The sequence below is a fragment of the Polyergus mexicanus genome, unplaced genomic scaffold (genome assembly GCF_030449975.1).
Source record: "Polyergus mexicanus isolate NDT 795.1 unplaced genomic scaffold, iyPolMexi1.0 SCAF_11, whole genome shotgun sequence".
Taxonomy (NCBI): Eukaryota; Metazoa; Arthropoda; class Insecta; order Hymenoptera; family Formicidae; genus Polyergus; species Polyergus mexicanus.
Window position 1 is genome coordinate 2989507 of NW_027223331.1, and position 27074 is coordinate 3016580.

At 31.8% G+C, this 27074-nt stretch overlaps 6 protein-coding genes across 8 annotated transcripts; 3 read left to right on the forward strand and 3 right to left on the reverse strand.

The window, feature by feature from the left end:
- Positions 1-346: 346 nt before the first annotated feature.
- On the forward strand, positions 347-3138 carry Emc3 (ER membrane protein complex subunit 3). The gene is made up of 3 exons (XM_070303800.1): positions 347-627; positions 724-980; positions 1114-3138. Exons 1-3 carry the CDS (start codon positions 479-481, stop codon positions 1485-1487), a joined length of 780 nt encoding a protein of 259 aa, XP_070159901.1. The 5' UTR covers positions 347-478; the 3' UTR covers positions 1488-3138.
- Positions 1580-3591, reverse strand: Nitfhit (NFT-1 protein). Its single transcript, XM_070303799.1, has 6 exons — positions 3261-3591; positions 2934-3075; positions 2686-2841; positions 2385-2585; positions 2098-2310; positions 1580-2016 (listed from the first exon to the last, which is right to left on the reverse strand). The coding sequence occupies exons 1-6, from the start codon at positions 3296-3298 to the stop codon at positions 1861-1863; spliced, it is 906 nt and encodes a 301-aa protein (XP_070159900.1). The 5' UTR covers positions 3299-3591; the 3' UTR covers positions 1580-1860.
- Positions 3474-8084, forward strand: Sec3 (exocyst complex component Sec3). 2 transcript variants are annotated; one of them, XM_070303792.1, is made up of 12 exons: positions 3474-3769; positions 3877-4398; positions 4499-4653; positions 4746-4973; positions 5050-5286; positions 5388-5628; positions 5794-6011; positions 6066-6256; positions 6359-6726; positions 6848-6993; positions 7084-7278; positions 7459-8084. In XM_070303792.1, the coding sequence occupies exons 2-12, from the start codon at positions 3951-3953 to the stop codon at positions 7609-7611; spliced, it is 2580 nt and encodes an 859-aa protein (XP_070159893.1). In that variant the 5' UTR covers positions 3474-3769; positions 3877-3950; the 3' UTR covers positions 7612-8084. The 2 variants fall into 2 exon arrangements, with proteins under 2 accessions (XP_070159893.1, XP_070159894.1); XM_070303793.1 differs by having other exon boundaries at positions 3892-4398.
- Cox7b (Cytochrome c oxidase subunit 7B) lies at positions 7455-9260 on the reverse strand. The gene is made up of 3 exons (XM_070303803.1): positions 9117-9260; positions 8396-8559; positions 7455-8213 (listed from the first exon to the last, which is right to left on the reverse strand). Exons 1-3 carry the CDS (start codon positions 9163-9165, stop codon positions 8148-8150), a joined length of 279 nt encoding a protein of 92 aa, XP_070159904.1. The 5' UTR covers positions 9166-9260; the 3' UTR covers positions 7455-8147.
- Positions 9261-9669: 409 nt separating this feature from the next.
- Positions 9670-11869, reverse strand: Rheb (Ras homolog enriched in brain). Of its 2 annotated transcripts, none has more exons than XM_070303801.1 (6): positions 11672-11869; positions 11036-11154; positions 10780-10851; positions 10458-10665; positions 10249-10378; positions 9670-10182 (listed from the first exon to the last, which is right to left on the reverse strand). In XM_070303801.1, exons 2-6 carry the CDS (start codon positions 11082-11084, stop codon positions 10093-10095), a joined length of 549 nt encoding a protein of 182 aa, XP_070159902.1. In that variant the 5' UTR covers positions 11085-11154; positions 11672-11869; the 3' UTR covers positions 9670-10092. The 2 variants fall into 2 exon arrangements, with proteins under 2 accessions (XP_070159902.1, XP_070159903.1); XM_070303802.1 differs by lacking the exon at positions 11672-11869 and adding an exon at positions 11412-11487.
- Positions 11870-13199: 1330 nt separating this feature from the next.
- Positions 13200-17683, forward strand: Sac1 (Sac1 phosphatase). The gene is made up of 8 exons (XM_070303794.1): positions 13200-13483; positions 13619-13710; positions 13785-14125; positions 14206-14317; positions 14405-14748; positions 14937-15314; positions 15563-15730; positions 15793-17683. Exons 1-8 carry the CDS (start codon positions 13449-13451, stop codon positions 16069-16071), a joined length of 1749 nt encoding a protein of 582 aa, XP_070159895.1. The 5' UTR covers positions 13200-13448; the 3' UTR covers positions 16072-17683.
- The last annotated feature ends 9391 nt before the right edge of the window (positions 17684-27074 follow it).

Genomic DNA, 27074 nt, shown 5'->3' on the forward strand with positions numbered 1-27074 from the left:
TTCTGTGAAAAATTTAAACTACGTAACAATTTCACCAATGTCTAATAAGTAGATCGTAACGTCACCTAATTTAGCTCGATTCTCGACACAAAGAATACCGATTGTGAGCGACACTCGAATAAACGATTTTTTTGTCACAAAATTACCGCCATATATTTTAAAATTTATCGTAAATCATAGTCATAAACATAGAGAAAGCGTAGACTGCCTCCATTCAATCTGCATCGTTAGATAGCTGGGTGACATTCGATTGAAAACTCCTGATTGGTCAATCTAATAAAAAACCCTAGGCACAGAGGAAACGTGATTGGGAGATCTATTATTATTTATAAATCTATGGTTGTAGCATCAAACGAATGTAATCTTGGTCGGCGCATGTGTGGTAATGGATTGTGGAGCTGGAGCAGCGATGAGATTTATTCCACGTCGTCCTGTATCTTGTTTTCATTTTCGCAAATAGATTTATGCGATAGAGACAATGGCAGAATTATTGTTAGATCCAAATATTCGAGGCTGGGTATTTTTACCTATAGTAGTGATCACTTTTCTCGTCGGTATAATCCGTCACTATGTTTCGATACTGCTCGCTTCGCAGAAAAAGGTCGAGCTTCATCAAGTGCAAGATAGGTAAATATTTTATCTAGGCAATTGTATGGATACGCGTGCGTTTAAGAGTGTTTGTCACGAGACTGTTATTCAATTACAATATTAAATATTTTTCAGTCAAGTCATGATACGCTCCAGGTTACTCAGGGAGAATGGACAATATATACCAAAAGTAGCTTTTATGACTAGGAGGCATTTTTTCAATAATGAAGAGACTGGATATTTCAAGACTCAGAAGCGTGCTCCTGTCTCTCAAAATCCTATGACTGATCCAAATATGATGACTGATATGCTAAAAGGAAATGTGACTAATGTATTACCTATGGTACTGATTGGTGGTTGGATTAATTGGATGTTTTCTGGATTTGTAACAAGTATGTATTGTATCGATATTGTTGAATTTATTTGCATTTATTTATTGCATATTTAATATTATAGTTTGTTAACTAAACCTTATATATGTATAAATTATATATTAGGAATAAATATATATTTTTCTTATTTTAGCTAAAGTACCATTTCCATTAACCCTACGGTTCAAGCCAATGTTGCAACGGGGTATAGAATTAGTTACATTGGATGCAGCATGGGTTTCTTCAGCTTCATGGTATTTCCTTAATGTATTTGGACTAAGATCTATTTATACACTCGTGCTTGGTGAAAATAATGCTGCGGATACCACGAGATTAGTACAAGATCAAGTTTCGGGTGCTGCAATGTCTATGCCACCCGATCCAAAAGCAGCTTTCAAATCTGAATGGGAGGCATTAGAAATTTGTGAACATAACTGGGCTCTACAGGGAGTAGATGTCGAATTCATGGGTATTCAATCGAAATCAGATATAGTTGACAATATATATCATCAAGGCAAAGCAAATTGAGGTTTAGTAATAAAATTATTTTTCACATAAATTCCAGAATAATTTTATTTATTTATATGTTAAATAATGATTTTCTCAGTATTTATCTGTTTGAGGTATAATATATATATTATCTTCTTTTTAATAAATAAAATGCTAAAGTACAATAACAATGTACTCTAATTTTAAGAAATTGTGATAAAACAATCTCAAATATAAAATTAATAACAACAATACTATTTTACTTTAGATTTGTGGTTGCTGAATATGTATAAATCTATATATCAAAATTAATATATCCATTATATAATTAGACCCATTAATTACATTAATTGCTTATCTACTTAGTTATCTACTTATCTACTAAGTTCTTCTGCTCATGTTAAATAGATTTTTAACTTTCCATATTGGAGTATAAATCAGTACGGCGATGTTTTTCGCACGGCATATTTTGTCTGATTTTCTCCAATAGCGTAAGATCAATTTCTGCTACAGCAATACTCGTTTTTTCTGCACACTGTGTTATAACAGCACCCCAAGGATCTACAATCTGAAAAAAGATGAATTCCAATTGTAACTTTATGTTATGAATGTTGTTAATTCTATTAAGAGAAAGTATATATATATTCACCATAGCATGACCCCAGCTGACTCTTTTTTTATTATGCGCGCCAGTTTGTGCCGCGGCTATAACGTAACACTGATTCTCTATAGCTCGTGCTCGCAACATCACCTCCCAATGCGCGGCACCAGTTTGATACGTGAATGCCGACGGATAAGTGAGAATTTGCGCTCCCATATTCCGCAAAGTTAATGATAACTCGGGAAATCGCATATCGTAACACTTATATCATTGTTAAGCATTAATATTTTGTATCAATGTTTTGTATCAGAAAAGAAAATTTGTTTTAAGGATACAATGCTCAGTGCAAGCTTGCCAATTGGTGTAAATACAGGGGGCACAATTTGAGTTCCTTTCAGTACATAATCCGATTCCATCAAACGTATCCCAGTATCCTTATTATCCATATCAAACAAGTGTATTTTTCTGTATGCAGCTACCAATTCTCCCATATTATTTATTAATATATGTGTATTGTATATCTTTTCTGTATCTGACTAAAATAATTGGAGAAAAATCTCTTGTATATTATTAAAAAAAAAGTTATCTTTTTCCTTTGTACATAAAAATTAATGTAAACAGAAACTCAAATATTACAGCTTCATGAATTCCACCTAAGGATAACCAAATGTCATTTTTAACAGCAATCTCTTTATAAGATGCCACTGTCTGTCCAGTCAAAGGTTCAGCCATAGCGACGATATCCTTTTTATTATCTGCCAAGTAATCGCAAGCTTCAGGGAAGAATGCTATCTATAAATATTTTATATATTTTTAAAATCTAGAAGAAATTATCATTATATGATATAGAATATTTAATCTTATTTATTGATAAATATGTTTACTATAGCTGATCTGCGTTTGGCTTCAGCTGCTAATTCAGTAACAACTTCCAAATTTTTCACTTTGTCAGCTATTGATCGCATTTGACATACTGCAACTAATGGATGTGTCATTGTGCTAATACAACGCTTGGCGCACTGTATGCTGAAATGTAGTAATTTTGTTATTTTTAAGTGCAATAAAAAGAGATGGTACACTAAATAACGAGAAGAAACTTCTTCAGATGTAGCAAAGATAGAGCTATTTTTTACACATTTTTTTCTTTACTTTTTATTTCATGCGTGCATATATATTTTTATCTAAAATTTGTTTTGTTATCAATTTCTTACCTGTGATATTGAGCAATAATGAACCACGTGAGTTTCATTTTTATCGCATTGTTAATACGTAACTCTGTATGTGCTATCAAAAAAAAGTCTGGCTTATCTCTGATATATTATTCCTCTCAACTTGCGAAGAGAGAGAGTTGACGTTCTATATATACATATAATATAAAAAATTGTAGTAATGTAAGAGAACAGTTGCCTGTTACATTTACACTTTTCCTTCAAAGTTTGAATATACATCTATCAATATATGACTCATTCTTATATTGTCAATGCAAAAATACAACATATATTTGTTATATCGATGCATGATAGTCATACTCCATCTCTTATATCATCATCTGGTCAACTCTGTAGCATTAGTCGAACTAACGCCCTCTTCTTATGACAGATCAAAGATCCACTAATCTTGTAAACATAAAAGATTTGATAATTTATTTGCGATGTAATTCAATTTATCACGACGAGAAAAGTAACATTCGCTTGATGCAAAGAATTTGAACAATGTTTGTGTAAGTTTTATTCCATGGATACTAATGAAATAAATTTTTTTTATCAGATATAACCTCATTTCTTATATATTATTAATACTTCTGATTATGTTAATTTTAATAATTAGGATTTTGTAAAATAGAAGATGCAACATTTAAGTAGTAACAAGAAACAAGAGAAAAGAATACAATAGATTAAGCCATGGCAGCTATTCGACATACTTTGCAAAGGGAAGTGTTTACTCCTAGTGATGAAAAGCTGCTCAGTGTATGCTATGTCAGCAAAGCTTATAAGAAGAAGAAGATGAGCTTTTTGTGCTTGGTTACAACGACAGATACGCCAGGATCTCTTATATTATACCAAATAAAGAAGAATGACAAAAATGTTTATAAAAAGAAACAATCATGGCCTCTGAGTGATATACAAATCGTAGATGGTGTTAAAAATGATTCTATGGATATAGAGCTGCATATTGATAAAGTCTATAAATGGTCATCCACCACGGTGCAGGAAAGACGAACATTTATCAGTAATCTGTATACTTATTCATGTAGTTTTTCTCAGAGGCCAGAATTCAAAAATATTCCCAAAGAATGGTTGATTGATCCAATTGCGTTAAAAGAAAGTGACAGCATCACATTTACACCTGGTATATGTTTGTTATTTAATTTAATCAAATTGCTAATATAACTTTTAATGTATATATAAAAATGTATTTTTAAATTCTTCATGCTTTTGCATAATTTCAGATCTTTTGGCATCACCTATTACTTCAGATTATCAATCTATTACTGAAAAGGAGGCTGCTGACTTAAAACAAATGATGGAGAATTGTGAATATGCTGTTTCCAATGCTGAGCTTTTTATGGAAACTCTTTCAAAGGATCTATCCATACTTGATGGAGTAAAATAATAACTTTTGTTATAATAAATACAAAAAATACTAATAAATTTATAGTTAATTTATAGAACTAATTTTATTTTATCTTTATATAGGAAAATGTATACTCCGTCTTAGCATCAGAGCAGAGGGTAACACAGTTGATGAACAGTATAGATGCTGCGATAATCGAAGCTTCTATCGTAGAAGCACGATTAGCGACGTACGACGAAGCGTTAGGAAGAATAAGAGAAGTAATGGCTCGAGTTGGACAGAAGAATCAGGCTATACATACAGCGAATAATAATGCAAGACTTTTATTAGACCAGCTTAATCTAGTCATTGTAAGTCAACAAGGATTATATATAATTAAATAAATTCTTTTTTCTCTACTACAATATATAATTTTCTTTCTTTAAGTCACAATTAGATATTTCTCCAACACATCAACATACTTTAAATGAAGCTGAATTGCCAGGTGAAAGAGAAGAGCTTGGTCTTGCAGGTACAGCGCTCTTAAAAGCAATCACAGCACCTCTTCCGCCTGGTTTGGACAAGTTGAATGCTGTCACTGAACAGAAAAGACGGTTGGACAAGCTTAGAGCGAAATTCTCAGTTATTGTTGCTAGACATTTAAATAATCTTTTTATACATTTGGTAATTACTTAATTTTTCAACATTTTATATTTCTTTTGATAATGCTATTAAATGTAATTAAAATAAGAATCTTTTGTTTCAATTTCTTAATTGCATTTTAGGGTAATGACATCGGGGATGCGTCGACTTCCATGACAGATCTAATTTTACCGACTCATCAAGGAGTTCATAATGAGCTCGTACCATATACTGAATTAATGCAATTGCTTAGAGCATTAGATAATAAAGCTTTTGTGCTGTTAACCAAAGTATATACTGATACTATGAGCAAACTGTATAAGAGGGATCTAAAACGCTTCTTTGAGGAGGCCAAGAATAAGCTTATTAACAAACGTCTACAAGGTATAACAACAGAATAATTTTTACAACAGAGCTCCGATCAATAAATAAACGACAATAAATATTTAAATGAATAAATTATTTGAAAACTAACCGATGCTCTACTGCCTAATCTTTTATTGCACACGCATTTTTATAAATTTTACATATGAGTAAAATATTTTTAAGTAAATACATCAAGGTCTAGCGGTCAAAAAGGTGAGGATCTGCTCAATCCAGCACCTATCTGTTTGCTGAGTGGCGAAGTATGGACTCCAGTGGACGAAGGTAATCTTCTGGACTCAATCCTCGATTGTGTACTCTCGCAGATGCAGCCGGTGTGTCTCGCCGAGCAAGGATTCTGTGTTTCATTTCTTCAATTGGATTCAGTTCTTTCGCCTTCCAAAGTAAGTGTACCAATAAATTCCTGTTCTAGTTTCTTCAATGCGTTTGTTTATTAGAGCAGCGAGATGGAGGAAATAGAAAACACGAGTAACGGCGCAGCGAGTCCAGGATCGGTGACTTCGACGGCGAGTAAAAGATTGGAGCGTCAGGTAAACGAGGATGTGCGTGCGACTATGGCTGCGATATTTCCGTCGTTGGAAACCGAATTGAACAACTTTATCGGCTTTCTGGATAAGATCGACAGCTTGTGAGTGTGCTTGAAAAAATAATTTTTCCATTTATGAAATTATTTGGAGTTTTTACTGAATCGCTTTATATAATCATTTTTTTATAATTTTGTTGTTTACAGCTGGTGTATGTATGTGCTAGTGCGCTTATCGCAGCATGTCATGTCTGCTCAAGACACAGGCTCGTTTTTGTCGATGACGTTTGCGTCCGCTTTGATTCACGTGAAACGAGCATTCGATAAGTTTATGCAGGCACAGCTACAATCCATATTACACGATACGAAAGTTAATCGTCGGCACAAGTGCGGTATATTGCCATACATAGAAAACTTCGGGCCATTTGCAAGAACCGCGGAGAAAATTTTCCGCAACTCCGATAGGAAGGTCGATCTTGAAAAGTGGTATACGAAACTCGTGAGCACTATGTTCGAAGCTATTGTCAATCACAGTCGAGAACATCACAAGACGCCACAAGAAGTTATAAAGATGGGTAAAAAATATTTCAATAATTAATTATAAAATTGCTATCCATAATTCCGATCACTAAAAATATTTACTCTTTTGTTGCTTATAATAATTAATATAATACTTTCTTTTGCTATATTTTATAGAGAATTTCCATCATCTTTATGATTTCCTCTCGCAATTAAAAATTTCTGTATTGGATCACGAGCGGAAGGAAGCCAAACAGAAATATCAAGATGCACTTCGAGCTTATGTTACACAATACTTTGGACGACCTCTTGAGAAACTTAATGTAGATTACTAAAATTATTTTTGCAACCCTTATATACATATGTAAATGTTATATTAGGATATATTAATCAAAAATATATTAATTTTTTAGCTTTTCTTCGAGGGTGTACAAGCCAAGGTAGGTGCTGGTGTGAAAGAATCTGAAATCAGTTATCAAATGGCATTCAGTAAACAAGAATTGCGGCGCGTAGTGAAGGAATATCCTGCGAGAGAAGTTAAAAAAGGTCTGGAGAATCTATATCGGAAAGTTGAAAAGCATCTGTGCGAAGAGGAAAATTTATTACAGGTAAAATATAGAAGAGATTGCTTACAGTTTGATGATAATTGTTGTAAAAGTTTTTCTTATAAACATAAAAATTATTTTTTATTTGTAATCAGTTATTGTATATTAATATATTAATTATATTTTTAATTTTAACTACTTATTTCTGTTTATGTCTATACATATATATACATATATCCACAGGTTGTTTGGCGCGAAATGCAAAACGAGTTCATTGCACAATACAGGAATATTGAAGAGCTCATACAACGTTGTTATCCAGATAGTAATGTGACACTAGAGTTTACCATTCAAGATATTTTAGAATTCTTTTCAGAAATAGCGCGTTCTCATTAAACTAACAGAAGGTATTAAAATAAAAATGCTATTTAATTAAACTTAGCTATTAATATAATTATTATAACAAAAGCAAACAATGTAAAGAAAAATTACGTGTATATATATATATATATATATATATATAACCAAAATACGTACATGTTAAAATTTGTTTAATAATTGAATAACAAAATATAATTTAATATTGCAGAATTCTAAAATAGAAAATTTAATTTATTTGTTGCAATATATTATTATTGAATATATTTAAATATACATTTTAGAGATATAAGCATTTTTTACATGGAATTGTCTCATTTATGCAATTTATGGATAAAGTAAATATGTTTTGTTAAGCCAGAGTAGACCCATAAGATAAATATATATCTTGCGTACTGATTATATACCTATTATAAATATGAACTATTTATTGAGGAGAGTACAAGGTATTGCATGTTACACTCACACAATAAAGTACATAATATTCTCAACAGTTGTATGTAGCCAGATTGCTTTTATATCTATTTTAATTAGCTAATATTTTGTATGAATGTTTATTTCTCTTCAGTAGGTTCCTCAGGTGGTCCAAAATTAAAGAATATAATGCCCGATAGTTTTATCTGAAAATAAAATATAAAAATTGTATATATGGTGCATAGACTCTTTAAATTTATAATCTATAAAAAGTATGAAAGATAAAATTGAAAATATAACAAAATTCTATTCTAATATATGTACAATTGAGAAATATGAAATTATGAGTTGATAATTCAAGATATTATTTGAAAAAATTAATACATACAAAAGCTATAGTACCAACTAGTACAGAAACACCAGCAATTAATTGAGTATTGTAAACTTTCTGTCTTGCATCATAGTGCTCTTTCCATGAGCCCTGTGGTACAGGTATTTCATCAAATGATGCCAATTTAACATCTATCACTTTTGAGCTGGCAGAACGAGTACCTTCACATAAAAAATATATAAATTTGTATTAATTTTTTTAGTATTTATAAATATATGTATTTCTACCTTTGATAATATCGTTAGGCTTGTAAATATAAAATAATCAATAACCTAATTTCAATTTAAAAGATATTTTTGATAAACTTGGAACTATTTTTACAAAATATCAATATATTAAATATGCAAATGATATAACTTTGAGAATCAGTCTTAAAAAAATAAAATATTAAAATTAAACCAAAGAATAGTTTGCTAATTAATTATATGATTTTATATGAATTGCAATTTTATGCCATTCATATCAATCTCTTACAATCGAAAAATTAACTACTCAAAAAATTTGAAGAAACAATTGACAGCAAATTGATGGATAAATCTATAATTAAAGACTGATTTTGTGGATAATTAAATTATTTATTATTGCTGCATATTGTTACAAACTAACATTTAACGATATTCACACGAAATAGCAGATATTATGTAAGGTTGATATATAATTGATTAAACCGTGTGTATAATACACGACATAGTACAGATCTAAAACGCGGAAATCTTACCATTTCTGGCCATGTTGCGAACAATAGGTCGCAATATTTGATTAAACATTTTGACTGAATTAATCCGCGTTTGACACAGTTACGAAATTTGCGAAACGTAACACACGAGCCAAGAGCCAAGTGGAATATACGACAATATACGATAAATCGATTCTAAAAAAAGTACACTCGAAAAATTCACGATGCATAGAGAACATGGAACTATGTGAAGAGCAATCGCCTTTGACGAATTACGTAGTGCCATCTTGTGATATTTTGAGCAGATAGATCTGTATTTGTTGTCGATAATTCTGATGACAACTTAGAAAGCATTATATTGGCAAATTTCAATTCTTTATATGTAACACAGAATATGGAATCAATATATAGTTTTATTTTGTATATTATTAATAAATTATAATAATAAACGGAAGCACGTTTTGTACATAAGTATATTAAAGTAAAAGTTATGCATGTAAAAATTATTATATTGAAGCTCTTTTAATTATTCTTTGATTGAATGTGTAATTTTTTTTGTAAACTGTGATTTGGTATAAATATTGCAATCTGAATGTGTATTAAAAAAAAATTTATATAGATTTGCCTAAAATTAACTTAATTGATTGATTGTTGTCTTATATATATAAATATATATATAATCTAATACATATTAAATTTACTTAAGATTATACTAAACATAATATAACATAAATTAAAATAGTGATATATTAAATTGTCGGTTTAATTATATAATCGGAACATTAAATCGGAACATGAAAAACTATCAATTATTTTATAAATATAATAACCATAAAATATTTTATGGTTATGTGTATATAAATAATATTATCTATTGTTACATTTGCATTTTCTTTTACATTTTTGAGATTTTTGTATTTGCGTCAGTGGGATTATGAAGGTATTAGAGATATAATGCCAATGTTTTTACCCAGTTTTACACATTTACATTTCTGTTAATGCCATTATTTCAGGCAATTCAACAAATAATGCAATTCGATTTTTCTTGTACATTTCCATTAGCTTTTTCGATCTCCATCAGCAATGTGTGAAAAATATCTGCAACAGACTATGTAAATCGCATTTAATAAGAAATCCACAGTTTACTTTAAAAGAATGAAAAATCCATAAATACCTCATTTTGCTTTGCACTGGTTTCTAGAAATGCTGCATTCCAGGAATTTGCTAAGCGCTTTCCTTGGTCTGTCGTGATCATACGATCAACGTACAAATCTGTTTTGTTACCCACTAATACAATTGGAACGCTGCAAATGATATCACAATTAACAATTATAGTTTGAATGAGAGCAAATATGTGAGCATTCAAGAAACAAGATATCTTACTGAAGCTTTCCAGTGATGTCAAGTAGTTTGTCATAAATAATTTGTACAATTTCAAAACTCTTCGCACTGGTTATGCTGTATACCAGGACATAACCATGGATGTCCATGGAATACTGAGTAGGAAATATGCTATATTCATCTTGACCAGCTGTGTCTACTAATTTAAGTTCATAATCTTGACTATTTACTCGTGTACTTTTTGTAAATGCTACAATATATAAAACAATATTGGTATAATATTCAATCATTTAAAAAAATACAATTTATATTTTTATAAATTACAAGTTAAACTATAAAATAAACAGATAAAAGTTTTTCTTACTATTCTCTATTGTAGGATCGTACGAGTCCACAAATTGTCCCTCGACAAACTGTATACTAAGGGATGATTTACCTATTAAAAATTAAATATATAGCATTAAAGCATTGCAAAACATTCAGGTATCATTAACATAACATCTTGATAAATGTAAACCATTATATAATAAAACAACTGTTTTGGTACTTATGTTTAATCGTAGAAATCACAAGTTATACATATCCATAAAAATGTGTAATATATATTATTCAGTGTTTACCTACGGATCTATAGCCCATAATAGCTATTTTTCTCTGTTTGGGTGGCATATTGTAGCATTTACAAACTGAAAAGCAGCAAGAATGTTCAGTGGAAGCTGGTGCATAATCCAGTTACAACCTGTAAATAAGAGGAAATTTTACAACTATTAAAGTTTCTTTATTATATTTCTAATAACGTATCTAAGTTTATATTGTGATAATAAATCTAAAAATTTTTTTTATTTTAAAACAATACTGAGTGCTATATAAAGAACGTTTTTTTAAGAAAAGATTACTAGCTGAAAAAGCAACAGAAAATATTTAATATAAACGGCGTCATTTTTGTACATTATCTTTACATAATAACAATCGCAATTGCAAAGATCTTTTATTTACGTTTACGGGAAATCTTTCTTTGACCATGACATGTTTTATTGACGATGCAAATTTACTTCAACGAGTAAATAAACAATTAATGAACGACATTGTTATCGACAATTAGCGTATATAGTTCTCATCCAAGGATTTGGCGCGATCGACGATGAATTAACAATTGCTGCGTGGCGATCTCGCGAAAAATACTGACCAAAAAAAAAAAAAGAGAAAGGAAAAGAAAACTGAACAATATACGCATACACGATGGAAGTGTATCTTACATCGGTGCGTAACGCCCCTCTGGATTATGTAGCGACGACGTTTTCGAGAAATCACAACATAGATCGACAACACAAGTTTGCAAGTCGCACTGTGTCAGAACAAAAAAACAAATAACGCTTTCAACTACGCACTGTTCAATGTACGTACGTACGTACTACGAACTACGGACGCACGCGTACGTGCGATGTGCGATGCACGAAGCGGGAGCGGACGAGCTAGCGGGCGAGCGAACAAGAGGGAGAGAGACAGACAGAGAGAGAGAGAGAGAGAGAGAGAGAGAGAGAGAGAGAGAGAGAGAGAGAGAAAGATGACGCCAATGACGTGTATATATATGTATACTGCGTTATGTATACTTCATGTCTAAAGTCTGATGCTTCCAGATAATTCTCGTACAGGAAAGAAGGGTAAGAGGATAGATGTTTGATATTTTGACTATTGTAAATATGCGAGAGGAATCGACGAGTTAAGATTAAATTTGATCAAGTTTAATTGAAGTGAAACATATTGTTAAATGGTATAGTCGCTTGATAAGTTTAATTTAGAGGTCAAACATTGCGAAAGGGCAACATATTAAATATGCATGTTGCGTAATATTAAATTTTATTTGCAACTCGTAGAGAGACGAACAGTTTAATATATTTTTCAGATCAATATTTATAACTTATAAATCTATATATTTCTATAGATGCGATCCGGAAATACGTAATCAAACGTAAAGGCATACACGATGGCAAATTGATGTACATAAAAGCCAAACGATGTCGAGCAAATAATAACTGCTGCTAGATCAATTGTAAAAATCAACTCTGTAAGTCTCTATTCTTTTTAATTATTCTTATAATTACAATCTTTATATATATTCTTATAGTCTTTCTTTTTTTCTGTTTAATTATAAGAATAATATACTTTTGTTTTGTTGTAAGTATAAAAACAGAATAGCAATAATTAATAAAATTTTTAAAAAGAAGAAAAGTAATTTATGCCATTATTTGATTCATAATGAAGCATAATGATCTCAGAAAAACAGATCATTACTTTTGATATATATTAAAAAATGTTCGATTTATTGTCTGACATATAATTATTTATTTTGCACAATTAGCAATTGATAGATTTAAAATTATCCCCATAGAGGAGTCAAATAATGTTTTTTTTTATTTTAAATATTTTAGATAATATTAGTAAACAAAGAGAATATTATTAATAAAAGAATAATATTTGTATGTGTGAAAAGAATATATCTATATGTATATAAAATTTCAAGTCTCTTTTATTGCAATCTTTTGGCGCCAAATATGTCAAACATGCCAACTGTTCGATAGAGTTCGATAGAGTTTCTCAAAGCTTTTAGGGAATTTCTTAGGAAAATTTATAATTCTCTATTCGAGAGCGAATCAGTATGTTCGAAAAACTTCGCCTATGATATCGTAAAAGAGTCTCTAGAGATCTATAGGCCGATCTAGGAAAAAATAGTCTATGGTGTAGCATTTGGCCAATAAGGTTACTTTGGTTTTGACTAGTCTTTATAGTCCATGACAGTCTTGAATATCTTGGATCATGTCAAGTCGGAGTTGATAAGAAGCCGACAATTAATTCGTATTTAGTCGGATTTTTGTTAATAATTCTTGTGCTTAAAACATACATATATATGCGTATATATGGGCCGCGTTTCGTCCGAAAATCGTAATTTCATTTTTCCGGCATTATTTTATTATTTTGTCGCTCACCTGTCTATCCACTTAACGTGCTCCGATTTACTCGTTACTTGACGATAAGATGCCAAACACGGACGTTTATGACAGTTTCTATCTGTAAGTAAGATATTATAGTAGATTTACGTATCTCGTCATTTTATGTAAAATATAAAAAAATTTATACCTAATTTACTTTGACCTATTGCTAATTAAATTTTTTTGCACTGATTATTAATTTTGTTATTTGCCAAGGTACGCGACTCCGGAGAAGTTTTTTGTGGAGCCAGTCGGGACCAAAGTCCTGCTAGTGATTGATAGAGTGAGTCAGCAAATCTACACGCAAGGTAATTTACCACCGATATATGTTTTTTTTAATTAGTCTGACAAGTTAATGATATATTTTTGCTTCTTTTCTCAGTTGGTACAGCTAGTCAAATTCCAACAACTGCCAGTCGTAGAAAGATATGGGGACTGGTGGGGATCATACGCCTTTTGGCGTGTCGTTATCTCATTGTTATTACGGATGCTCAAATGTGTGGTACTATAGCTGGGCATAACATTTACAAGATATCATCAACAGAGGTGATACCTTATACAAGATCGTCTTTACATTTGACTGAAAAACAAGTGCAAAATAATGCCACATATTTGGAGATGGTGAAATCAGTCTTGAATACACCGTACTTTTACTTCAGTTACACATATGACCTTAGTCATACTATGCAGAGGCTACATAACACAACACCTGAATTCTTGCAAGTAAATACATTATTATATATTTTTATTATTGTTTTGCATAGTGCTAAATAGTGTTAAAATAAAAATATATTCTTATTCAGATGCCGCTTCACGACAGGGCAGATCCCAGGTTTGTATGGAATGCCTACCTCCTGCAGGACTTAAGTGCAAGACCAGAGCAATACAAATTCTGTTTGCCCATCATTCATGGCTGTATCCTTTAACATACATATCATTTTTCATATCAGATGTGAAGTAGTATGCAATTTTTGTAATGACCTTAACAATTTATTTATACAGTCGTTTCGCTGAATACAGTAGTCGTGAACGGTGTTGCATTCAATTGGGGCATTGTCTCTAGACGTAGTGTGCATCGTGCTGGCACGAGACTATTTTCGCGTGGTATAGATGCCACAGGCAACGTTTCCAATTACGTGGAGACGGAGCAGCTGATCGAAGTAAACGGCGATCGCAGTTCTTTTGTGCAAACGCGCGGATCCATTCCTCTGTTTTGGTATCAAGCACCAAACTTAAAGTACAAGCCAAAGCCACAAATCAGTCCACATGAAGACCATCAAAGCGCTTGTGCACGGCACTTTGATGTTCAGATCTTTCACTATGGAAAGCAAATCTTAGTGAATTTGGTAAGTCTTCTTTTTTTTTTTTTAATGTCATAATATTTGAATATTATGAAAAATTTTATATACTTAAAAAATAATTAAAATTTTGAATAGTATACCAAGTAAGAATTATTTAAAAAATGTTGCCTTATTGCGAAAACTATTATTTTATTTGTTTATAAAACTTTTTGTCCTATTAATGTTTTGCATAGATCGACCAATGTGGACCAGAAGCACTACTTGAAAATGCATATCGCAATTTAGTCCAAAGAATTAATAATCAAAACATTCGATATGAGGCTTTCGATTTTCATGCCGAATGCAGAAGATTAAAGTGGGATAAATTGAACACTTTACTGGATCGATTAGCTCATGACCAGGAACAGATGGGGTATTTCTTGTTAATGAGGGATGGAGCATTGCTTTCGGCTCAGGATGGCGTTTTTCGTACAAATTGCATTGATTGCTTGGATCGAACAAATGTTGTACAAAGCATGCTGGCGAAGCGAGTTCTCAATGAAGTATTGAGCAGGTTAGAAATACTTAGAAAAGTGGAAGATCACCCCGCATTTGAAAACCTTTTTAAACAGGTAAATATTAAATTATTTTTTTCAGGCGCAATAACAGGAATTTAATTTCTGAAACATTTAAGATCAAGTAAAATATAAAAAAAATATTTATATTTAAAATATAATAATTATAATATATATATTAATTAAGAAGTTTTAATATGAGAGATAAATGATATATACATATATACATAGTACACACATATACACTTATGCAATAATAAAAATAATATAGTCAATTAAAAAAAATTTGTTATTAATGTCTTTAGGTTTGGGCCGATAATGCAGACGTGATAAGTATTCAATATTCCGGCACGGGAGCATTGAAGACGGATTTCACGCGAACTGGAAAACGCACTAAGTTGGGCGCCGTGAAAGATGGTCTAAATTCGCTAACGAGATATTACAAGAACAATTTCGCCGATGGATATAGACAGGTTAGTTGAATTTTGAAAACTTTTATCTCTTTTTCGATGATATAATAATATTTACGTTATAGGATTCGATGGAGCTTTTTCTGGGTCGCTATATTGTACAGGACGGCGAATGCACTTCCATTCAATGTCCTTTGGAATCCGAGCGAAATTGGCGTTACGCTACATTCCCGCTCGTTCTTTTAGTCGCATCCTCGATGTTAGTCGCTCATATAATATTACCATCACGATACACAACGGAAATATTACTTTATATGTTATTCTGGGGTGCTATGGTGGCCGGCACTTTCGCCACTATTATCCACCATGGCAAGCAATACGTCGATAAGCCAAAATTACTTTAGAATTAATTAATAATTCCATAAAATTTTAAATTACATATAGATATATTGTACAATGTTGATAATCGACGGCGATAACCGATTGTAGAATTCTATTAGTTTTGCACAATTATTAGTTAAATGATCAATCGGTATCTTGGTTTTTCTATCGTGGCACATAGATCGTGTGAAGTAATAACAAGGTTTATCTTCGTAAAAAATTAACATTTTTCATCTCTGGCGATATTATTCGTGTTTTACTGTAAGATGATTAGAGGTGACCGTATTCGTTGAATGCATTTTTATTGATGGTACAAGGTGTATGTCGAACAAGGTATATGTGGTATCTCTTATATGAATTATCATTATGGTTATTTTTTGCATCTTTCGCATGATAGATAGTGGAGTATACAATTTTCGAATGATTCTTGTTCCGTAGGGTTTATTTGATATCTGAACGAGTTCTTGTAAAATAATGTGTTGTAAAGATTTACTAAGGTCTTTGGTCTCCCAGCGTTTACGTGAGTAGGGCTAACCGCAGATTGTGCTCAGCATCTACCGTCCATAGATAATCTGCAGCTGGTTTCCGATTCGGGGTATAAAAAGGTTTAAAAAATCTTTTTTACAATCTTTCCGATTTTGGCAAATGCATTGCAATTTTTTCTGTGCGTGGTTCGAAATTATTCTTTTATAGTGAATGTTTTTGAATTCAAGAAAATAAATATTTCTTATATATACAAGAAAAATGTTTATCTTATGATTGTTTTTGGTACAATGAATATATCACTGAAAATTTTTATAGCTACTTAAAGAGATATAATTTTTCTTCTTTTCTAAGTATTCCTTTTTTCATTGCAATAGAATTATTAGTTATTCTTGTGGGAGGCAACTAAAAATAATTGCATCATAATGCTAAAATTTTACTTATTTAGTTTTTCAAATTAAAGGATTTTGAATAAATTTTATTTGTTAAACATTAAATTTTTTTATGTAAATAGTATTTGAAAGGAAAATTTTTTATAGATATCTCAATGAAATAATTAAGATTATACGCGATAAATAAAGATTTCATACAAACTTTTTTGTGAATAAGGATCAATTCTTTTATTTGAGTACTCTTTATCGAACTTGAAAGGAATCTAGATAATTAAAATCGACTCGTATAAATGAACTGAATGCGTCGCTAGCGATTTGTTTGTACGGGCATTGGTAATTCGCAAAGTGCTTCGTGAAATAGGATTAACGTTATAAATCAAGAGCCAAACGCGTGAATATATATACGAATTTCCGTAGGCATGAAATCTTGAGCCAAAGTTCATTATCGTTTTTAGGATATACATGTATATTGTATTTTATTGTACATCTGCAACACACGATTACGAATTATATTGTTTATTTAAATATAAAAAAATGTCAGGATTAGAGAGTATTTTTTAATATTTCAAAGACAGTCTCTCTTTCGCTGTGTTAAAAAAAGGAATTTTAAGTAGACAACGGAGTTTATTCGTTGATAAATATTATTAATATATCTTTCTTGTGGATTTTTGGACTGTAATGTTAACCACAAATAGATGAATTATACAAACATATATCGTGTACAAAATGCTGTATCAATATATAATGTTTTTTCTTATTACTCTTATTTATTTTTATTTTATTATGAGTTAAGTTATTTTTCCAAAAAATAGAATATTTTAGAAAATCCACTAGAAATCCCATTTCTATCTGTAACTAGAATATTAAAAATAGAATCCTTCCACATTTTCCTTTGGATATCATATATACGAATTGATGAGAGTGTCATCATCCGCTTCTCTCATCGGACGTGTATTCGAACGTGCGTTCCGGTATCCCACTCAGCGCAATCGTCCGTAATCCACCTCGTGATACTCTCAATTCGACCAGTTGTGCAACCTGCAAAATGTACCGCCGTTTATCACCTCGCTATTTTTCTGTCTCGTTTTCTCCCTTTTCCATAAATCCGCGTTATAATTTCGGGTTTACAATAATACGCGTCCTCGCGCGTATCGCGCGGGCACGAGGAGGAAGATGTAATCGTTTATTATCTCGGCGACGAGAATCCGGGATATTTTTGCACGGTTGTAAAAACGGTGTCGGGGGTGGAAGAAGAGTTACGTGGGTCATTTACCATTTGTATTAAAGTAGATCGGTCGACACGGGGCTGCGCGAGCTTTTGTCTCGATGAAACGGTACAAAACGCCTTTTATGTGGCTTATATTTTAGACATGTAATTCGACCATTGTGTACAGTAATTGTGTAGGATTACGATCGTGCATCTAAAGGTATAATTAAACGAAATAGCACGTATGTGATCTCTCATCGTATATTCCAATATTAAAATAATTTTAATATAAGAAAGGGAGAGAATTTGTGCGTATATTTTCACAAAATTCTTTCTTCGATCTTGATTTAAATTACAAAATCTGTAAGATATCTCGAAGTTTATTTTCCTTTTTTTAGACAAAATTATTTATCTTTTATATTTAAATGCTAAAAATTTTTTTTCTACTCTATTAAAAATTCTAGAATTCTCTTTGGAAGAGGAGAGAGAAAAAGTTAGAGAATTTTATCAATTACTCGAAATTTTAAAAACTTTGAAATTCGGAGAGGAACATATGGCAGAAACAGAGCCAGTATATAGAATTTTCTTCGACTGTAGGTCTCACAATGAAATTGCCACTGTTCAAAACAGACGGTCACAACCCTTGAAGAAAGCCCGCTTTATTGAACGCTGAAAGCAAATTGTGTCGATTGTAGTTTTCAAAACGAAACGCGTGCTTTTATATAGGAGTTTTTATATTTAGACAGAATAACGTGGTACTTCTTTACTATATTTTTTACGTTTCCAGATAAGCACGAGGGCTTGTTAAATTCAATTGTTTTTAATTTTTAATTTTCTGAGACAAAGTTTATAAGAAACGAAAGAAATCTAGATGTCAAATGAATGGGATTAAACAGTTAATCGAATTGTTTTTATGAAGAACTCAATCATTGATTAATTGGAGTTCAACTTATCTCTTCATTATATATATATATATATACTCCTTCTTTCTCTTTCACTTTTTTATGTAATACTGTATCTTTTATTGTAAATATATTATATTATATATTTACACTTGTTGAATTTTACGCAAATATTTGTGTTTTATTAACTGTCATATAATTTTTAATTTAATTAGTTTAGTACAATTACTAACACTCGCATGCGCGTATTTTAAATAATTAGAAAATATATAAACATCTAGAATATATTAATTTTTTTAGTACCAAGGAAAGATAATATAATTATTTTAAAGCAGAATTAATCAATTTTGCTTATAATATATTTTCTTCCTCTTCGCTTTATCTAAATTATATTTATTAAATTATATTTATTGATGAAATAATTATTCTAGTCTGTTTATTTTATTAAGATAAACTAACTATTGCTAATTTATTAATTATTTAATATTTAATTAATTAATAATTAATAAACAATGCTAAAAAACTAATAGAAAATTTGATTCGGTTTTGCCATTTATTTAATAGAGTATAGCTGTTGAAAAGATGAAATTAATTTCAACTTTGAAAGAAACGAGATTAAAGAGTCATCGCAGTAAGATCAATGAGGAAAGATTTAGGAAATTGATTAGATTTGTTAGCGAGTAGGTCAAAGTTGTTGTGAAATAAACCAATAACATGTGTTGCTATAAAGTCGGAATCTAGAATGACGGAATATCAGTCGGATTCTTGCACAACTTTTTCCTGCTCGGTCTGGAACAGAGGATATCTTTGATTTTGATTATGAACGCAATATAGCATCGGTTCAAGACAATACCCTTCTGTAAAGTTGGATATATCTCAAAATTTCGATATAACTATTAGAATTCTAAATCTTTTCTAAAGAACTCTAGATACATTCTTTATTTCTTGAAACGATATGTTAAGAAAAATACTAATAATTAAATGTATAAAAGATAAGAGGCCTAGAGCCACAGAGATATGGTATCTTATTTATGGTTTTTATTATATGTAAATATTTAATAATTTTTTATTTTGATCATACTTGTTTTATCGATTTAAATATAATTTTCCATAATTTTTATTATAATTTTAATATATATATTATTATATATATAAATGATAAATATATATGATATCTTCGACGAAATCATAATAGTCTGAATTTTAATCTTTGATCGAGATTAAAATGTCGACATTGAGAGAGAGATTAAAAAATCTTTCCAATCTTTTGTTTAACCTTTATCTTTTGTTTATTTTAAAAAAATTTTTTAAGAAATGTTAACTTGATAGCCCATCAATTTTTAATGTTTTATCAACTTTTAAAGAAATTACAAGTCAAAGTTAGTTCGCAATTTTTAATGTTAATAGATGATAGAAGATAAATTGCATAAGGGGCTTTCAAAGATTTCATAGATATTACATTACATGTGCTAAGGAATTGATGTACTATGATTTTAAATCTCAAAAATTAAGAATTCATAAATTGTTAGAATAATTTTATTTCGTCACTGCTAATGCAACCAAAATAAATCAATATGATTAAAATTGTAATTCGTGATCTATTCGCGGAACTCAAGTTTGTTTAGCGAGAACAGTCAAATATTTTCTTCGATTTTCCATAAGCCTTTTTTTTCTTCTTTCGTTAAATCTTTCTCTGCTTTTTTAATTCAGTTTTTTTTTTACTTTGCCGGTTTTGCGCTTGCGATAAAAATAGATGAATATTATATACATATAAAATAGTATGAATCTAAAAAACGATCTGGGGGAACATTTGTATTGGATGATTAACAGTGTATATGTATGAAATCATAAGATTCATATCGAATATAATCTCATGTGTCAGACAAACGGAATTGTTTTATAAAAAAAAAAAGTGAAATGATATTTATAATTCATGTATACAGACGCGCGGTATCGTTGTTTACAACTTTTCAGATAAGGCTTGTAATTGTCGAGTGTATCGTCGTCATAATTTTACAACAACACGTCAACCGACCTAGAATATGATGCATATTTCACTGAGCCGACATATACAGGCTTCCATGCTTGCTCGGAAAAATTCACGTTTAGAGGCTCAAATTAAAAAGCGCGGAATTTCTGCTCTTGTGCATGCGTTATTACTTTCAGCGGCGAGTTTTGGTAGATATTTCGAACAAGATCGAAAAATGTGGCTTGCCTAAATTCTAAATTTTTTAATATAAAATATATTAAAAAAGGATAAATAATAAAATATATATATGCATATATAATTTGTGTTTCATAAATAATTATTATATATAAAAAAATATGATCTGAAGTTGCAAAATTATGAGAATGATACTTTCGACAATTACAAGCCGTAATTGGAAAGTTGTAAAGCAATAATACCATATATCTAAATGCAAATTACATGAATTGTGTGTGTGTGTGTGTGTGAGACCGTCAACGAATTACTGTTTTTATAAAACAATTCCAAAATTGAAGGAATCGAAACAAAATTTTATTCGTAATAATAAATATTTTATTGATATTTCGCATTGATATATGAATAAGATTTGTATTTCTTATGTTTGATTTATAAAATAATTAATTTGTCATCTAAATCCATCTGCGCTTAATTTTATCGCGATTAATTTTCGCGAAGCGCAATTTCATATGCGATTTTATGCTTGATTTTCGCCGCTTGTTAGCCGTTGATCGCAATTTTGCTAGTTTTCATCCATTTATTTTGACCATCGACAGCAAATTGCAAAAATAGATGGGGCGAACAACATTATTTTTGCGTGTGAAATTTTTCGGTAGCTTTGAATTTTTGACAAACGACCGTCGTTAATTGGATTCGTTTTATAAAGTCCAACGAAACGCCGAAATGACTCTCCACATCCCCGCGTCCCCTTCATCTCCTTTTACCCCGACCGTTCTCCAGTCGTTCGCTATTAATTGGAGATGGCGGTGGATGAGTCGACAGTCTGCGGGGGTTACGGATTCGGTCGGGGTGATTAATTTGATTCAATTACAAATCGGAGCAGATCCGGGGCATCGATTTTATTACCATTTTGCCAGTATATTCGTTCTTCCGTCCGCGGTCTGTCGATTTTTCTCACTCCAAAAAAAAGGGGCGACGGTGAGATTGACTTCGAGGGATATTATCTGGATTTCGCGGTTATTAGTCGAATGTATTACATCTAAAAGCGCATAGTATCAATCTTGAGGCGTCAAATCGATATGAAATATTATAAACAGAAATATTTACAATCTCTTCCTTATTTTTCGAAATTCCCATGAGAATGACTATTTTTTTATTTCAATATTTTATATATCAGATACATTCTTTCAAAAAGAGTATCCTATGAAAAAATGTATAGAATCTTTTTTTATTAACATTCTCCATATCTCTGTGAAGTTGGCATTTCATTTTTTTTTTTTAGATTGCAGTCCGAAGAGTTTTCGAGTTGATTTTAATAAAAAATTAATTAAAAAAAAAATGAAATTCCAGAGGTAGAATCTCTCACGCCTAGATTGGAGATTAAAAGGAAAATACACACAAAATATTTTATTAAACATTATATTTTCCTCTCTTTATCTTCTTTGTTCTTTAAAAAATCTTTTAAAAATTATTACAGTTTTTTTTTAATATTATATGCGAACTGCGGAGAATGTGGATTTTAAGAAGACGCGCGTATCTACGTTTCGTTTCCTTTCTTCTGTCAGAAGAATACACGCGTGTCCCCCGTTCCAGCCGCGTGGCACGCGTTTATTCGCGCGCGGGCACCGGCACGTATGTGGCGTACATACGTCGGTTAGGTACCTACTTACGGCAGCTTCTGTGATACATGGAGGTCGCACCTAAATTTCCCCGGGGAGTCGTACGTCTCTTGACGGCCTTATCCTCCCTCTCTCTTTCTCTCTCGACAACCCTTCGTATTTTCTCCCCGTCTAGCCCTTGCTCTTTCGACTTTCGCGTTCTCTCCTCTCCGACCTGCCTCTTCTTCTCCAGCCAACCATCTCGCGTTCTCGCGAGCGTTCGCGCGTTCATTTGGCCGACGTGTTTCCGCTTTCGGCGGTGATTCTGGCTCGTTCGCCGCACTCTCGAGCCGGGTCCACGTGGAATTATCAAGATTGCGGTCCGCGGAGACGGTGCTAATGGATTTCGAGATATTACTCCGGCTAAACTATACACACGAAATAACGTAATGTAAACACGTATGTGAAGGACCGTGCGTTTGTGAACGTGTACATAGTTTCGGATGTATCCGTGAATAGACGTACGTAGCCGTGAGTCGTTAGAGAGCCAAGGCTGCAGTTTCCGAGATTACCAATTATGTCCTTTTATAAGTTATGAGTTAATTGTTAATTGTTCAGACTGACATATGGAGGTCGCACTACTAGAGGGTGCAAAAAAATAGATAAAGAAATAGATAAAAAAAATACATTTAATACGTCGATATTTTTTGTTAAGGAATAAAAGAGAAATTATAATTATTACTATTCCTTGAAAGGAAATCAGAATAATTATATAAAATTTTTTATAATCTATACTTAAACATATTTTTTTTCTCTACTCGTCTATAAATATTTGTTTCTACTTGTCTTTCTTTATTTTTTTGAGCTTTTTCAATTTTACGAAATCCTTGCAATATGGCTATTATTATACATATGTTTCTTTGTTGAGATTACATCTTGTCTTCGGAATTTTATTTGTATATTTTTTTTATAAAAAAGAAAAAGCTAATGTTGAAATATAATATATATGTTCCGATATTAAAAAAAAAAAAAAAAAAAAGAAAATATATAATGTTTTTTATACTAGCTGAAAGTTAAATCTTCCATAGAGGAACATAACAGCGGAAGTGACATGTAACACCTTTCTCCCAAGATGGTCGCGGAAGTGGATTTAGAGCAAAGGGTAGTTTTACGCGCGTCACCCTTTCGCTACGCGCGAATAACCGTGGGCCATTGTGTGTGTGTGTGTGTGTGTGTGTGTGTAGATACTCGTAACATCGAATTTGAAATGGCGGTATAAAAGCTTGACGTAAAAGACGCGGTGGTCCGCCACAATTTCCTCGGGATTGACGCACAACCAGTTCTTCAGGTTATTAAGTTTTACGAAGAGGTTTATTGAAGTTGAAAAGAGGAAGGGAATGTTAGATGATTCCGCTTATCTAAATTTATATATAGCGCAGCATGATTTTGTTGATCTAAAATTAAGTGTTCATTTGTTTTTACTTCTTTAATTAATTATATTATTTCGAGAGTAAAATTGTAAAGTAACTTTAAAAAAATAAATTTACGCTTCATTAATCCCTCTTCTTTTTTGTACCATCAATTTATATATGTAAAAGACATTTTTATAATTTTTATTATTAAAGAAATAATCTTTACTTTCTCAAAAAAATGTAAAGACATTGTTTATACGATTTACTTTCGGTCCAATATTGAGAAAATGTATTTTTGATGTGGTTATATACCATATACCGATTGATTTACTCGGAGTTCACTGTGTCACAAATAAGGACTTAGGGTTAACATCGTGACCCTCGGACAAATGTCGGGTGCGAATCCTTATAGAAAATCGGTACGTTTAAACGAAGCAATTTGTAGACCATCTTTTGCGCGGTTCCGTTGATTCATGAATTAAACAGCGCCGCTTCGTTTTGCTGCGGGTGCGTGTGCGAGAATATGCAGAGGGGTTATTTGTATACGCGTATCTGTGTGTACGTGCGACATGCGTTACTGCTACTCGATGTTTTCTCACCACTATAAACGGCGATAAATGATCGAGGCTAACAGGGAGGAAAATGGAGTCGGGCCAATTAGCGAGTTTTAGTATTGCATTTTCCTTCGTAGTTGGACCCTTGCTGGCCCGAAAAGAAGTCAGAAAGAGAAAGATATAATCGTGAAAGCGCCACAAAATTTTTTCTATTTCTTTTTTTAATCGAGAAGGGATTTATGCATCATTTATGGTGAAAATACATATTTTTGTGAGCGAGACATGAATTAATTTTGCTTTCTACTTTTTGTAGCTTTAGCAGAAATAAATATTTATATAGGCATTTTAAAAATAATAATAATATAATTTTGATTCCACTGAATATATTATTAATTTTAATAATGAAATTTTTTTAGTACCAATTTCTAATAAGCATAAATTTGAATAATACATTTAAATGTTGGTTTATATATTTTTTGAAACTTGGCAAATTTATATTTGCACAGATGAATATATATATTACGTTAATGGCAATACGCGACTATTTATTTGTCATTTGTATTGTACTTGATAGATTCGCCGTGAGGCAAGCGTGACAGCGAAGAGCGGTATTTTGCAAAAATACGACAGCTTATATGGCATAGAGAAACGGTGAAACAATTGATAAAAAAATATTTAACAATCGAATCAAGCGCTCGACTAACGCGTGCTTATATAAACCGACAGCGTATTGCGACTCGAAATATTTGTTGTTCTTCAATAAAACGTTACCAACACTGCTACTCTGTCTAGCTGGCTATTTTTTATTCATACCAGTAACGCGCGTCAGTATTAACGCAGACGTTATTACGATAATACTATTTGCACCACCGCGCCGGCGAATAAGCAAACGGGGTTTATAGAACGTCGAATGGAAACGAAAGCGAGCCCACGGCCCGCTGATTACAAAATGCAATTAATTAATGATTACTCACCGGAGAACTCGGTGCACCACGGTCACTGGATATCACTGCCGGTGCAAAGTTTCCGGTGAGCTGAGCGTGCTTATCTAACCGGAGTAGTGGACACAACCAGCGGGCGAATAGCTGTCGCCGGTATAACTTGGCCAGGACTTTGTCGCGAGACATGTCGACTATTTCGACTAACGCTCACGTCACATTGTACATTGTACGTATACGGGCTATCCACACTGCATCTCGTCAATTTACTCGAAGTCAAGCTGCAATGTACACCATGCAGTACCAGCAAGAATGGCAGCTCGACCGCAAAGATGTATCTTGTTCGTCCGCTATACCTTCAAGGACTTCAGGTTGACGCTCTGTGCGTCAACTTGAGCATTGAATTAAATCGAAGGATTATACGTGAAATTTTACAATCAACACGTATTGAGATTTGATAAGATTAATTGAATATCTGTTACAAGTGTGATTATAATTTAATTTATTTCATCATGTGAAATTTTTTATAGCATTTCAAATTTTATAGGTGAAATTTTTTACAACTTAATATCAAATAAAATTTTTGAGATAAAATAAGAATGACTACGCAGAAAAGCAAACTTTTACTATCGATTTACATTCCGGAAGTTTAATTCAGGAGCAACTTTGTTCCGATTTGATTTCAATACAAATGTATCTCTGAATGTTTTCGCGGAATAAGAATTCTGAAGTTTGATCCGACGCGCATAAGCGATAAATAGATGCACGAAAGGCTTTTACTCGAAATATTTGAAATAATATTTATGATTTCTTGGACAACTATATGTTATATATATACATTTAAATAATATGCATTTAAATGCATTTAAATAAAAATCTTGCGCGTCATAGGACGCGCAAAAATGATGCACACAATATGCATGCGGTTGAAGATTTTTCTCGCAATAATTTCTCGTGTCGGTTTGAAAGGGGAGGAGAAAAAAGATATATATATATATATATATATATATATATATATATATATATATATAGAAAAATGCGCGTTGCAAATAAAAGATTTTTCGTGAAAATCTCCGCGTGCAACCAAAGTGATGCATGTGGGATAGAAGAGACGGGGAGGGAAATTGTATAGTAATTACTTTAATGACGCTGCAAGGTGACGTTGTCGTTCTTTCGCATGTAGGAGTAGGATGTGCCAAAGTTTGTTGTTTTAATATTCCTACGGTATTCGACGATCGTCGCCCTCGCTTTAGCCACGTGTCTATCTTCCGGATATAATTAAAATCACAATTGCGCGTAACAGCAATTCTCTCCTGGATTTCCTTCCTCTCTTTAGATACCCGTCGCTGTAATCGTCTTAAAATTCGTCGGAATAA